Source organism: Pocillopora damicornis, chromosome 5, assembly GCF_964200805.1.
Source record: "Pocillopora damicornis chromosome 5, jaPocDami1.2, whole genome shotgun sequence".
NCBI lineage: Eukaryota > Metazoa > Cnidaria > Anthozoa > Scleractinia > Pocilloporidae > Pocillopora > Pocillopora damicornis.
In genome coordinates, this window is record NC_142674.1 from 14,530,713 (window position 1) to 14,546,267 (window position 15,555).

Consider the following 15,555-nt stretch of genomic DNA (forward strand, 5'->3'; position numbering starts at 1 on the left):
AAAATTCATTTTGTAACGTAGGAAGGTCAGACTCTAAGTCCCTCTTACTTCAGAGAGAGAGATGAAAACAAAGAGTGATGAAACCAAATAAAATTTGAATCAGTGTAAATGGTCACGAATGAAGCTTGTTTGAATTAAATCGACAGGTAGCCCGATTCCAGATCTCACAATGTTAAGCCGCAGCTGCACGAGCGATTATTTACTTGCAATGGTGATGCGATTTTCTCTAAATTTGTCGCGTCGCTAGCGCGCGGTGCAAACTACCCGTGTAGCCACCCTCGTGCAAGTGCTGGGATGGCGACAGCCATTATATCGCTGAAAAAAATCGCGAGAAATTCGATGAGTTGAACTTTTCGTGACAAAATCACAAACTTTGTCACCCGTTTAGCCGCCACCGCACGCCGGCGACGTGACAATGTTAAGAAAAAAATCGCATCACCATTGCAGGCAAAAAATCGCTCGTGTAGCCGCGGCTTTAGAACAGGGTCTTGGTTTGCGTTTGTTGCGACGAAGTTTTTCATCCTCTGGAAAAAAAGTACAAAGAACAAAAACCGAGATGAATTTGAATTCTTTGAGAGATGAATAACTGAACGCCTCTGAAGGTTTTATGTACCGTGAACAGAGCATCTGATTTTCCAGACGGCAAGATTTGCGAGACAAGATAAGAAGTCTATCGTCTTTTCAAATGAATAAAGGGTAAGTTTCTAAAGAAACTGTGGTGCTGCGTCGGTGGGAGAGTATAGCAGGTAATTTAGTGTTAACAACTGGGTTGAAAACGTAAATTAGCCACCGTAAAGGGTGAAATAGCTGACGTTTCGAGCGTTAGCCCTTCGGCTCGAAATGTCAGCTTTTTTAACCTTTACGGTGGCTAATTTTCGTTTTCAACCCAGTTGTCAACACTTAATTACCTGCTATTGTCTTTTCACCCTCCTAATCTCAAACGACATTTTCCACCGACGATCTTTATTACGTTACGGCTTATTCTCGAATGCATGTCGGAACATATTACTGGGATGCACGTTACTCGCATTTATTCCCATCGATGTCGACACATTGGTTTCGACAGTAAATAATTTTGAAAGGAAACCCAAAAAGAAACCATCTAATGACAACGCAAATGCTTACAAAGTATTTAAACCGCGAGCGAATTAGTTTTATAACATAGCGCGCGTGCTTTCCCTATACAAGTCCTGTTGAGCCGCTATGAATAAAATCTTTATTTACGCACAGCCGCGCGTAAATAAGATGATGTGAGCATGTTTTTTTTACCCGGCTTCAGAGTCTCCGTCCTGTTAAGTTGCAGTGTAGTTTTCCTTTTCTTTGAAATATGGAAGAAACCAGCGAAGAACTGCCCAATTTTTCTGTCGGCATTGACCTTTTAGGTCCTGATCCAACAAGCAAGACAAAGCCGAAAAAAACTCGCAAGTAGCACCTTTCGCAAATTTGTCGGAAGACCAGCTGCAACAAATTTGGCTTCTTCGCGCAGATCCTTGTTGTCGCTCTGTTATAAAAGAATTTGCTCATGCTTTAAGCTGTGCGTATATCGAGTTATGGATCCACTTAGGAAGTTTGGAGAGCACTCAAAAAGCTAGAGTTGCTTTCGGCTGCGCCTCGAGCTACTCTTACGCATTTTTCTTGCCCTCCAAACTTCCCCGTGCATCCATAACTCGATATTCGCACGCTAAGCATGAACAAATTCTTAAATTTGATGGCATAAGCACTTAGCGCAAAAAACGCAGCAATATTCCTTGATATCGATCAATTCTTCTAATACAAGCGGCCGCTTCATGAGAAACGATTAACAATAGATGGTTATTTTCTCACCTCCCTGATAAAAATGAGCCATCGGACAAGTTTCAAGCAATCTCAGTTCGCGCTCGCCTCTCTAATTGCTTTGATACGTTCTCAAGATTATGAAGGTTGGTTATAAAAATAAACCCGCTCTTCAAGTATTTTTCAGACTTAAGGTCGATCTTATGTGTGGGTGGGTTTTTGTTTCTTTTTTTTCTGTTTCATTTGATGAAGATCACAAAAAAGCGATCGGCATTCTATTAATAGCAATGGCTTTGTTTAAGTTATCCATGAATGAAAACAAGACACAAAATGATGCTAAGTAGAAAAACGTCCGGGTGTAATGAGGACTGATACTCGCTAAGTAATGTTGTCGAAATTTAAGGTTAGGTCCGTCAGCGGTAGGAGTTTTCTAACTCATTTTCAACACAATCGAGCACAGAGTTGCACACTGGCACAGACACAGCCATCTCTTACAGAAGTTTATGAGGCCGAAATAAGGCGTCTTCGGGAAGAGAACCACAATTTGAGAATTTAGCACAACTCCATTGCAACTCGGCTGAATGAAGTCGTAGCTCAGCTTCAACTAGCAAATGCTGAAGGAATGCTGCTAAAGCAGAGAATTGCAGAGACTGAAAATGTTTTCTACAACACCGAAAAGGACATCTGGCAATTAACACCGGCAGCCAGAAATAATAAGAAAAGACGAGTCAGGCAACTAGTGGCTCAATCGGTGGAAGGACTGAAGGAGTTTGAGCCCATCAAGGTAAGTAACAATTTTACTTCTTCGTGAAAAATAGAACTGAGACATTGACCAACAGCAAAGTCGCGAAAAAAAATCATACATCTATGTGGCGATCAATCTATCTATCTAGCTATGTTCATATGAAAACAAATTTTAAAGGGAAACCCCTGTCTTCTTCTTCAGATTAAGTTCACTGTACAAGGACGTGAAGTTGTAATTCCACTTGGACACGATGCTGGTGACGAGAGAGAAAACTCCACTTGTCGGACGACGCAGCATGTACTTGTTGCGAAAGATGAAGGCTTGATTTCAGACGAGGCATACCATGAGTTGAGGATGGCCTTACCAGACGAGGAAAGAGAGATTCTTCCGCCAATCAGTGTTCTGAAACAGGAGAGGAACAGGCAAAATGGGATCAATGCCTTGCATTCAATACCAGAGGTCAGTGAAAACAAATGTAACTTATTTTAACTACATGTACCTAACTACCAAAGCCAGGCACGACTATAGTGAATAAAATCTGACCAGTGTAGAAATCACAAAGATTCAATTAAAAATAAAAAATCATAGTTGTAATCTCAGACTTAAAGTTAGGTGTATATCACGAGAATGAAAAAAACAAAAAAACAAAGACCTCTATGGCTATTCTAAAAAAAAATTAATACTTCATTCTAATTTACCACAGGCTAAAAAAGGCTTTATTTTGCATTAATTTACATATCACAGTGCAATGGCAAGCAATAACTTATACTGATAACAACGAACATAATAATAACAACAACAATGTATTATGTCAGGAAAAGACCTCCGAGCAATCCTACACAAACTGGATCATAAACCAATCTTTGAGGGGACAAGTCATCAAAGAAAGACATACAGAGAAGTGAAGAAATTATGGAAGGTAAACATTTTCTTGTGTTAATTTGGTCACTAGGATCATAGAGTTAAATTTTAGTTAATATCTAAGGGGCATGACTACAATAAATTATATTAAAATATACTCATCGACATACTTGCTCTCTTTGTTGATAAAATAGGGTTTCAGTGATCTGGTGGATGCAGTGGACCCAGAACCAGGCCAAGAAAGCTACAAAACACCAGAACAGTTCAAGGACCATACAAAAAAATGGGCAAGATTTTTTTGAGAGGTACACCATGATGAGGTAACTGTGTTCTTTGCAAGTATTGCTTTTATTGAGATAAAATAAAAACGTAGAGTTGAAATTCTTGGCAATAATTATAATTAAACATTGATCTTTTCCTGGCATGGACAATTGAACAAAACCCAGCCAAAAATCAATCGAACTCAGTGGAATCCAATTGTTAGATTGCTGTTCAATCAAACATAATTGAACTGGAAATTTTCAGCAAGTTCAATAATTTTATTATTGAACTCAATCACGCCAATCAAACTAAATCAATGTGATTAATCCAGGTCTTTTCCTTGGCCATGCTTTGAAAAAGTGAAGTCCTTAAATCAATCTGTGATATAATAACACTGAAACCACTAAATTGAAAACAAGGTACTTACCATTATATATTTTTCTCCAAATTTTTCCTTTTAGGATGTGACTCCATACATACATGGTAAGATCCATTTCTCTGTTGTGGTGATAATTTCAATGATTTCCAATCCTAACAGTAATTATAAAAGAACTTATTAAACCCTGACGAAAAATCTATTTTGTTTTGCTCTAGCTCTAGTCTATCATGTCCCTCAGTTCCTTGAAAAATCAACAAAATCAAAACAAGAAACGCAATTTTCAAGTCTATTTTTCACCAATGTCAACTTTTCCAGAGGTTTTCCGGTTCAGCATAAAAAGATATTGTTTGGCTGTTAGTTCCAATAACGTTTTTTTCGGTTGTTGACCATAATGTTAGAAACATAAATGTTCAATTATTATCAGTTTAATTTTTTAACAGTATATATTGAATTCCAAAAGTTATTAAGCAATGATGATCAAACAATATAAAAACATTTGCATTCTGTAATGAAAAAAAAAAGGAAATCTGTCATTTGACATATCCAAATTGTGCATTTTAACATGAGTTCACAGAGAAAAATGTTAGAGTGGACCACAGGATTTGCAATTTCTTAACAGCAGGAGGTGTTTTTAATTATTTTTTTGGTCACGGATTTATCTTCATTTACAATCTGGTTGTCTGTGAGTCAGAATCAACTGTACGCGACCAGGAACCCTTTTCTAGAAAAAAGAGTACTAATGTTGGTAATTTGAAACAAGTTATATGAATGTTCCTTTGTAATCTCTTTCCAACTTCAATCATTAATATTTAGGTAATGATACACTCATATCCAAGTTGATGAACTACCTTTAACACTTATGAAAATGAATCATAAGATCATGACTCCTTAGTTCCTTGGTCATTGATATTTTTAAATGATATGGATGAAAAGAGAGAAAAAAATAGGTCTCTTTAAATTTGGCTTTAACTTCAAAACAAATGCTTGGTTAAGTTACAAGTTTGACGACTGACATAAACTACAATATAGAGTTTACCTCTGACATCCATCTGGAAGGAAGAGTTTGCTTTGCCATCATCATATTTAGCAGTACATTCATAATTGCCTTTATCTTTAAATGTCATTTGTCTAATAACCAGGCTGTTGTTTTTACTAAGTAGCACTCCAACCTTGGTCCAGATGACTGATACTTGTGGATCACCTCTCAAATAACACTTTTTTGTAAATGTGGAGTTAAATGGTGTGTTCCTTTGGGAGGATATGGATTAGGATTTGTGGTCCAAGATCACACAGATCACAGTGCATCAAAGGAATGGAGCTTTAGGGTGCAATGGTGAGATTTCTAAACTCATTACTAAAACGGGGTGGAACTGCAAAGTAAGCATATAAACTCAAATTACAAAATTAGAAAAGCCACCCAGCCAAACCCCCCTCCTCCCCACTGCGAAAAGTAAAAATAAATAAATAAAAAGAATAAATAACAATATTTATAGTTAAGTAATAGGAGCAATCGATAACCTTATCATCCTACCAGCGAAGGATCTGGGAACGCTCTGTATATAACACATTCACAATCTTGCTTGCTACAGAATTTGAAGAACTAAAAGCATTCCATTCACTTCACTGATGTTACAAATAGTAACAGGACACTCCCCATCCATGGCACAGCATCTTTAAAACAAGAGCCCCTGGTTGAAAAGATTCCCTGAGAGTAAGGCAAAGTTTACATAAGCGGAACAGGAAAACCCATGCAAGTAAGGTTAAACGAGTTATATAGCATAAAGAGAAATGACATGCTAAGACAAAGGCCTTTGCAGTTTCAGAAGACACCTGGAAACCACCTGCTCTAGACTGAAGTAGAGTACATTGATTGTGATCCTATTATTATACATGCAGGGTATAAGAGGCCATCCACATAAGATTTTGCCTGTTACAACATAAATTGGAAATTAAGGTAGACATCCCAGAAACATGGATGCTGACCACCAGAAACACAAAACATAATAACTCTGCGAAAGTGTACTCCAAAGGAACATTTGGTCAGAGTGTGCCAATTAAAGCATGTGTGGGATTCCAGCCAATCACAGCCAAACAGAGAGTTTCATAAGGTCAAGCATATCTACTGACCTTATAATGCAAAGAAGACACAATATGCAGTCAAAAAGTCACGATCCACATCCAAAGTAAATTAATGGTGAGACAAATGATTATACTGCATTCAGAAAGTGAATTCATCACCATGACCAACCAAAGTCATTTTAAGCACATTACCAGTTTGAAAAGAAACTATAAGCTTCATCAAAGGGCACTTACTTTGAGTTATGACGAGGAAACTACATTGTTGACAAATAACTTATTGAGAAAAATTTTTTTCACATGACACCCCACTTCAAACAACTACAATCCACAAACATATTCAGAATAAAATGTTGCCTTATTTATCACAAATGTGTGAATTGTAACTTACCAATAGCAATAGCAAATCCACAGCCAGAATGAACATCTGGTAGTCCAACTGATCTCTGAGGGCCAAGCAAAAAAATACGAATCAACATTTCAGAATAGAAACGGAGATACATAGCCTTCTTTGCTATTGTTATTTCAACATAAGGGAAGTGCTCAAAAATTTCTCTGGCTGGGGGTATATTGTCATTCATAAAGTCTGATTGATGAGATGACAAATTCTCTCAGAGATGACAAATTCATCTAGAGATGGATGATATTGTCTCTGAAAGTACTTTTTTCAAGACTTCATTAGCCTGGAAAAAATATGTGCATTTTCCCTGAGAAGGATATTAGGATATTAGTATTCTACGCATTCTATTTCAGAATTTCCTAAATTTATTAAGTAGAAAATAAAACTTTTACCACAGAGAAAGTTCAATACACCCACATTCTAAAATAATGGGATACCTGGATCTAACTGGATAACTGGATGCTCTATTTGGCACCACTTTAAGTGAAATCTTTGTGTAAAAATACTATGAAAACACAAACTGTATAACAAGAAACTCTTTTATCATTTCCACTTTATACTTTCTCTGCTTCCCAAGAGTACAGGGTGCCCGGTTTGTTAAAAGCTGAGTTAAGATAGCTAATGGTCAGTGTGAAATCTGATTTCATATCTGAAAGCTTTCAAATGAATTTCAGTATACATGTACAATTCCTTTAGTCTGCAATTTGAAGATTGGATGCCCTAAAAAAATTATAGTACATTATTCTAAAAAGGCTTTTAAGCCAAGGATTAAACACACCCTGATTAAAATTTAACCCTGGGTTAGCACTTATCAGCCTTTGAACAACTGGGCCCGGGATTGAACAAGATTGAGTTAAACTGAGTTGTAATTTCAACAAGAAAAAGTTATGATCATTTTTACACCAACAATTCCAGGCAAAGCTGCAACATTTGCAATCTGCTTTACACCAGTAAGGAAACCACCAATACCTGGAGAGCAATTTAATTTAACTGTATCAAAGGAATAAGAAAAATGCAGCAAATACAACAGTATTATATTTCAAATGTTTAGAGTACTGTACCTTGAGTTCCAGTCCAGTGCTTCAGCTCATCAAACAGTTGCTTTTCAAGCAACTCATTTATATATCTAAGACACCTTCAATTTGTAAAGAATAAAAGAGAAAAGAATAGTTTGAAATTCAGAGTTGATCGAATAGCTGCAATGTACTCCTCAAGTCTTGTATCTGAAACAGAATGTAAAAATTTGTCCATGGTACTAATTATTGAGAACATCCTAATCCAGTACTAATTAGGACATTTGTTGATGAAAGTGATCCTCGCAGTAATGTGCACTACTTAGGCAGTAGTGAAAATAAGGCCTGAAAAAAATTCAGGCCTGTATAGGATTTGAACCCATGACCTCTGCGATACCAGTGCAGCGCTCTACCAATTGAGCTAACAAGCCAACTGGGAGCTGGTCATGAAGTTGGTTCTAAATAAACCCGTGAAGTGATGAATAAATGGTTAAGAATATATGAAAGTCATATATTTGAACTGCGGATAAATACGTTGATGAAAGTGATCCTCGCAGTAATGTGCACTACTTAGGCAGTAGTGAAAATAAGGCCTGAAAAAAATTCAGGCCTGCACAGGATTTGAACCCATGATCACTTTCATCAACGTATTTATCCGCGGTTCAAATATATGACTTTCATATATTCTTAACCATTTAATTGGGACATTCTTGCATCAACAATTTCCAGCAAAACACCACAGTCTGCAACTAGGGGAAAAGGAGGGAAATTAGGGGGGATGGGGACAATAATGGATATAATCTGGGTTTGATGGATGAAGTGAGGACAAAATTTATTTGTCCAGTTCAGTCAATCCTGTATTAAGCAGTCATCCACGGGAATATGGCGTCTAATACAGTTCGAGTGCTTAATACAGTGCCACCTAAGACAGGTTTGACTGTAGTTCGCTAATTGACTGATTGAAACAAAAAAAAAAAAAAAAAGAAAACAGTTCCGACATGAGAGACGTGGAGGGGGGACGGGGGGGAAGGGGGAGGGGATTTGATCATTACGTGGGCAGAAAAGGTGGGGAAGAGGGGGAGAACAAAATCTAGTTGTCCCAGAAACAATTTTCCTTGTGACAAAACTTATTTCAAAGAAGGAAATTACTTTGACGGATATGGCAGGTGTAAGGGGATTTATTTCGATGACCATAGCTTATTATCAACATTCTCAAGTATGACATCGTTAGACCACAGGCGGCCCAAGCTCACGTCTCAAGAAAAAGCCAACGATGAATTCATGAACGCGTCACGCGTTGTGTGACTCGGTGTTAAGTTACGGGAGGAACCGTTGAAAATTTGAACACGTTATAAAGCATAGTATGGGGAACGACATATGGTCGATTTACAACGATAAATATTTCGAAATCTGAATATTTTACACGTAAAATCAATAAAAACTTACTCATGCCCTGTGTATCCGTCGAAGTTTCTAGCGATTTCTGCTGTTTTAAGCTTGCTTTACCATCACTGTTATCCATGTCAAAAGACGAACCACGAGAACTACATGGAAATACAGGAATTGATTGAAATCATTTTGAGAGCAGTTTGTCCTAATTTTTTTGAAGACAGCAGACTGCATTGTCCCAAGGGCTCATGCATTTTTTCAGTCTTTACCCATACATGCACAATTATGTATATCTAAGAACAGAAGCTTCTTTTTGGTTTTCTCTAGAAGTTTGGCTCACGGGGAAAAAAAATTAGCTATATAGTATTGTCTTTTGATTTAAATCTTCAGGATAATCTGGAACAAACAGTTACCACACCATCCACACAACTTGAAAAAAGCACAAAGAATGACCAACAGACAAAGGGAAAAAAGAAGAGGAAAAAGAAAAACAAGGCCCAAAGTAAAGCCCAGTCAGAAGAGCAAAACAGAGTAGAAATGGTCACTGACAATAGACTGGTGGAAGATCCTCCAGGTAAGATTTAATTTTAGGAATTATGGATGGGAAATGCACAAAACAAAGTACAATTTTACTCCAATGATTGTCCTTGAATTTTATTATTAAGAAGAGAATCAAACACATTTTGTGTAGATAATGTTTTCTTGGAAAAGATTTGATTTACTATAAATAATGGTAATTGAACTAAGTGGAGTGCAATTTCTGCTGAAATCATATGCGTGATTTCAAACTCAAACGAGCATGCAGCGTGAGTTTGAAATCACAAGTATGATTTCAGACCAAAATTGCATGACACGAGGTTCAATTACCACTTTATTACATCCATTTTGAAATCACAGGACTTGGTAAGTTCAAATATTTTATTGATGCAGTACTGAGCTGGTCTGAAATGAAATTCATCCATTTTTTGGGGGGAAAAAGTAAGAGTTTTGGAAACAAATGTTGCAAAATTTGCCACGTGATACTCTTTGTCTCTCATTTTCCTGCAATTTGATTGGTTACTTTAAACAAGCCTTGAAATCTGATTGGTTGTTTTGTCTTTAGTGTAGCCTCCTCATTAGCTGGAAAAAAGATGCAATTTAAGGCAAAAAATGGTGTAATTTGTGAGTAAATCGCATCAACTAGAGCCAATCTCATTACAGGGACCACCAGTGATTTCAAAATCGGTGTAATAAATAATGTAATTTTACTGATAAGTTTTTATTACTGTATTGTTATTTATTAATAAAGTATTTATTTATTTAGATTATAAAACGAGGGAAAGCGAGAGAGAGAGGAAAAAAATAATTTTTCAACATGTACGTGTGTCTACTATGATGTACACCTAGCTCATTTATGTGTAAGAAGACTTTCCCACACATTATAGCAAACAGTTTCTGTTTCTTTAGAGCTGGTCTTTGACCTTAATTAATGTCTAAGTACTAAGTGATTGTTGAATAATTATAAATATGACTTTTGTAAAAGCACTCTTGAGGAGGGCTGTTGAGCTGAAAGTATGTGTATGATGTACCTCTTGAGAGAGAGAGAGGACTGACTGACTGACTGATGGTTAAATTTTGCTCTCTTAAGAACTAATGTTATAGTTCTTCCTTCTATATGTAGGCATTCTATATCTTCCTACGGTTGGTTAGCTTGTGCAGTTGGTTAGCCTGTGCGGCAGGCGGTAACAGGAGTGATTGCCTTTTGGCGGCAGTGCTTTCATTCTCCGCGAAACTCTACCTTGACAAAAGGCTTCGGAAGTCACGCTGCTTCAACCAACCATGCGTTGACCAAGGTGTGGGCTACAAGTCTCAGCTGTAAGAGAAGCTCAACAGAATGTGGATAGCAAAGTTCGAACGCCGTTGATGCCCGAATTCTTTATTTACCTCTAAATTTATTTTATTGCATTTATTTACTTATTTCTAAATCTTCATTTTCTAAATCTTTGTTTTGTTTCCAATTTGAGTTAATGTGTGAGGTTCACCTGCCAAAATCAAAACATAATTCATTTAAGTTAATGGTTTTTGATTTAGGAAAAAAATTGACTCTGTTCTCCAAATGCAGTTTATATGAGAGGAGCAGTTTGTTATTGTTTATCGTCCTCAGTTGTATCTCATTTAATAATGAACTGTTGTGTAATGATTTAACCTCAATGTAAGTATTAACTTTAGCGCAACCATCTCATATGATCCTGCGTTCCTAAATTCTTTCTCTGTGTTCGTTAACAGCTTTACATTCATCGCAGTGGACGGACAGCTAGAGCGAGCAGGGAAGGTCTGAGTGTCGTTCTTGTTGGCCCAGAAGAAATGGGATCATACAAGAAAATTATGAAGACGCTTAATGGAGGTGATGTGTCTTTATTATGTCCAAAGTATCTCTTTAACAGTCAAACTCTAAAAGGTTATTTGCAAATCCCCCTCAGTTTAAGGTGCCATTCGTCTAAATTTCCTTTTTAGTTAGAAAAATTTACGCCTTAACGTTAGTATGCATATTATACATACACACTGTTCTCTTTATATTTCTTAGGGTGTTGACATGGAGAATGATATGTTATTTGAGGGCAAATCCAGGGAAGGGCAATCTGTTGGGCTAAGGATGGCTTTTTCAGTCTGTTCATTAAAAAAATGACAAGTAGTCTGCTTGCGTAGGTGGATAGTTCAGGCGATGAAGAACCCACTTCTAGATTCTGCTGCAAGTACAAAAAGGAGAACAAGCGTGTTCGGGTAAGTATTTTCGGGCTGCGTTTAAAATAACCTGTGCAAGTTGGCACGAACCTTTCAGTGAAATGGCACAAACCATATAGGAAATGTTATGAGCAATTTGCGACGTTATTCGTTGTGATGCAGAAGTAACCGCTGAGTCTCCTGTTCTTGGGGATTGTTTTAATGGTAAAATGTTCTTATCGTTGTCAAAATTTTACTTGACAGAACTTGAATTGTTTAAGTGGACTGTTAACGCGAAAACCAAGGCTTGCGTAGATGGCCAGATCTCGCGCTCCGATCACGTTCGTCAAAATAAGAGCACGTGAGAAGGATCTATTTTCACGGGCGACAAAAATCAAATTTTTGTCAGGTAATTTGGAACTTTGAATCCTGAAAATTGAAGTTTGAATCTTTTGGCATTCGACGGCTTACAATGGGCCAATGTTACCCCATTGAAGCCTGTACTGCTATATTAGTCACGCGCTTCAGTTCATCTGTTAAAAATACACTTTTTAGTATCTGGAAGCAGAGGGTTTTGAAGTTAAATTAACTTGGAAAAATATTTGATTGGTAGAAAATCCCGGGAGTGTAATATAAAATGATTTGATTTATAAAACGCAACATGCACTGTGAAGAGGAGTCCTCAGTTCTCCCTTTAGGTTGATTCCCGTATAGAGAAGTAGGCCTCTTGCAAAAAGAAAATTGGTTGGGTCCTCCGCTAGTGCTTGTTTCCTGAATTTGACGTCATTTGTGCTCATACCTTAGCTGTGGCTGAAATGGGTCGTTCATTGACTGAGTTCGTTCATTGTTACAAGACAACGAACCAAAGACCTCCTAACGTGGATGCCTTGATTCACATGGACCTCCCTCCTGGACGTGGGTCAAAAAAGACCAAGGCAACACAAAAAAGGAAAGGTGCTACAAATAAAAAAAGAGAGGAAGTTGTGGAGAGTTACACTAACACCTCTCCAACCGACCAATCAGCATCGAATCCGGCGTCAAATTTAGTAAGATCCTCAGGAAACAGAGGCACAAAGAGGGAAGCAGAGAAGACAACAACACAAAAAGACATAGAAGAGCCTCAGGTATGTATATATTGTAAGGATCATTCACATAATACAGGGTGTAATGCGTGATTCTGTTATCTCGGGTTTTAGATCGGTGAAAGGTTTAAAATTTTTTTGTGTGATTATGCTGCCAACCGTTTGATTTTTTATATCGACTATGATCATGGTAAAGTCCCGCTATATGTTAGCTCTGTGCAAGTCGTTCTATTTCACTAACTGGTTAGCTAATTGGGTTGAACGAAATAAAAACTCTATCAAATAAAGCTTGTAGTGATAATGCGCGGCAAGTCGAAAAAAACAGTCCTCCTAATCACAGAACCTTTCATTTGTAGAAATGGCCTGCAGGACATAAGGTTTATAAGGATTTAGCATCTGGCGAGACCGTCGGCTCGTTGCATAATTCCCACGCAGCCACCGACTAATCTTGGCTGTTAACTAAAATGCCATTAATTTTATTCTATCTGCAGAATAAAAGCCCCAACACATCAACGCCGGCAGTTCAAGAAGGTAGTTTCCAGTTGAGCCTTCTTAAAAGATGCAGCCCTCTGGTGAGAAGGTGTAAGGGTGTAAGGGTGTCTTGAAACTAAGGCGTGGTGAAGACTTTTTTATTCCCAACCCACCAGAAGACCTCGTCATAATATCAAGCACCAGACGGAATGGAGAGCAAAAGACTGGACGATTAGGAAACATATACTTTCATTGTAAGGTTGAGTGCGTCCAAAAACTGCAGCCCCAATTTATTCCCTTCTTGGTGATCATTTCGGCGGCAGTTAAGCGTGAATTACTCGAAGTTCATCGAAATCATATACAGAAAGAGCTAGGTCTCCAGAGTACATATGGGGGAAAAAAAATGCCAAATTCAGGAAATGATAAATTCTCACCATTTATTAATATGTGACTGTCACTGTTTTGTTTGATGACATACAATCACAACAAAAGGTGCTATAACATGTGTAGACAGAAAAGTTACCGTTGTCCATTTCCGCACAGCCCGCACACTTAAAACCTTATTTGTACAATTTGGTTTTTCCTATCAGTGCATAATATTTTGATTTGGCCTGCAGTTAGCAAACACTTATCGAACTCTGACTGTTTCAGAAATTGGAAAGTATTCTCTCGAGTCTTTGCGAAATGTCGAAGTCGTTTTTTCATTGTCTCTGAGAGGGCTTACTGTAATATTTGCGAAACAGAACAAAATGAAAACGTGTTATTTGTGAGATTAATTTAATCGGATCGGTAATTTGCGAAAGGGAAATGATTCCTTTGTAAATTAGAAATATGCTATTTTCGAAAAAGTTAATTCTGTAATTTGCACTTGTGTGAATTTAATGAATCAATACAGAGGCCATATGGAAGAAAATGTGTGCCCTTAAGCTATTAAAGGCGAAAATGTTATTTGAAAAATTACCCAGTGCTGAAGTTGGGCTGTTTTGATCATCAATGTACGAATTGGAATGCGTGACATCACACTTAAGTGTGTGTTCATTGTATCTGAAAAGAGAAAACTGTGTCTCTGAAAAGAGAAAAGATTGCTTTGTACGATTGTACTAACAGTGATTTTATGTAGTAAGGTATAAACCTTAAAATTGTTAGAGCGCTCGTGAATTCTATGTGCTGCTAAGTTAAGGGCTAAGGAACGAAAATTTCGTGATCTCGTCTGATAAGATGAATGACAAAAGTAAGATAGATAAATTTAGTAATTACATACTGTATACACAAAGGGAAACGTGAAGCAACTGATGGTACACAAGTCGACTCAAAAGGCACAGGCATAACACAACAGTAGGGGATCTTCAGGGTCGGCCAGGGTTTTTGGGTATTCGGTATTCAGGGGCGTTTTAAATCGGGTATACGGTATATTGCAGCTTAAATATGGGTATTCAGTATATCACTTTCTTTGAATTTCAGGTATAAAGTATTCAAAGCTTCGATTATTTTCGGGTATATTTGGAGGAATTTGGGGTATTTTGTCGATTTTTTTTCGGGTATATTGGTATTCCACTACCCCCCCTGGCCGACCCTGGATCTTAAACCCGATATTTTCAATAGAAATCGAAGTCCAGTGTTTACGTGGCAGTTTCGCTTTCGCATGACGACAAAAATGAAGAACATTAAAAAAATTCAAAAATTTGTACGATCGAGTAAAAGCTCCATTAACAAGTAGTGTTTACTATTACATCCACCTCTCACCTCTCCCTGCCTAGCAGTAGTCCTTCTCTCACCCCTCCCTGAGTAATAACACTCTGCCTTCCACCCCTCCCTCAGTACTAGTAGACTGCATCCCACCCCTCCCTAAGTACTAATAGTGTGCTTCCCCCCTATAAAATGGTCCAACAAATGGTCCAAAAAATAGTTCAAAAAATGGTCCAAAAAATGGTCCAAAAAATGGTCCAAGAAATGGTCCAAGAAATGGTCCAAGAAATGGTCCAGTCCATGTTTTACCCTATGCCGAAAACAGAAGGTTGTCGATGGTTAAAAGGTGTTGATAGGCTTGTGCGACTCCTGCCATTCGCTTGCGCCTTTAAATCTGCTAACTTCAAAGCTTAGCTGCTATTAGAATATCATTTAATGACTTTTGTTTGCGATGTGATAATAAAGATTACTTTTAAGGTGTCATTTCTCCATCTGTATGTTCTTGGTCTTCTTGAGGTTTGGCACAGCTGGATGAGATTGTGTTACCAAATGTAACATTTTCATTTGTGCGCACTATATTTTTCGTTTTCGGGTATATTTTCTCTCCCACATAAAATAGCTCCAAAGATATGTTTCTCAAAACATTATTCTCGGTTTTCTTTATTCTTTAAGCATATTTGAAACTCTGTACGTTTTTGTTAAACGTTGAGCGTGACGAA

At 37.5% G+C, this 15,555-nt stretch overlaps 1 protein-coding gene and 3 long non-coding RNA genes across 10 annotated transcripts in view; 2 read left to right on the forward strand and 2 right to left on the reverse strand.

Moving 5' to 3' along the window:
- Positions 1–15,555, reverse strand: part of LOC149045505 (uncharacterized) — a 162,794-nt gene that overhangs the window by 116,915 nt on the left and 30,324 nt on the right. The gene's annotated exons all lie outside the window — the stretch shown is intronic.
- Positions 412–15,555, forward strand: part of LOC149045516 (uncharacterized) — a 169,302-nt gene continuing 154,158 nt past the window's right edge. Inside the window, exons 1-2 of one of the 2 annotated variants that reach the window (XR_016187242.1) lie at positions 412–2,977; positions 3,334–3,497. This is a non-coding gene — a long non-coding RNA (uncharacterized LOC149045516). Of the gene's footprint in view, positions 2,978–3,333; positions 3,498–15,555 lie in introns of those variants that run through there. The other variant, XR_016187243.1, reaches the window with a different exon arrangement.
- Positions 2,553–7,464, reverse strand: LOC149045517 (uncharacterized). 6 transcript variants are annotated; one of them, XR_016187250.1, is made up of 6 exons: positions 6,487–7,464; positions 5,538–5,724; positions 5,056–5,389; positions 4,068–4,171; positions 3,550–3,724; positions 2,553–2,920 (listed from the first exon to the last, which is right to left on the reverse strand). It is a non-coding gene; the product is annotated as an uncharacterized LOC149045517 (long non-coding RNA). The 6 variants fall into 6 exon arrangements; XR_016187251.1 differs by having other exon boundaries at positions 5,551–5,724; positions 6,487–6,623; XR_016187247.1 differs by having other exon boundaries at positions 3,550–3,623; positions 6,487–6,623.
- Positions 12,388–15,214, forward strand: LOC149045518 (uncharacterized). The gene is made up of 2 exons (XM_089208228.1): positions 12,388–12,721; positions 13,171–15,214. Exons 1-2 carry the CDS (start codon positions 12,413–12,415, stop codon positions 13,282–13,284), a joined length of 423 nt encoding a protein of 140 aa, XP_089064354.1. The 5' UTR covers positions 12,388–12,412; the 3' UTR covers positions 13,285–15,214.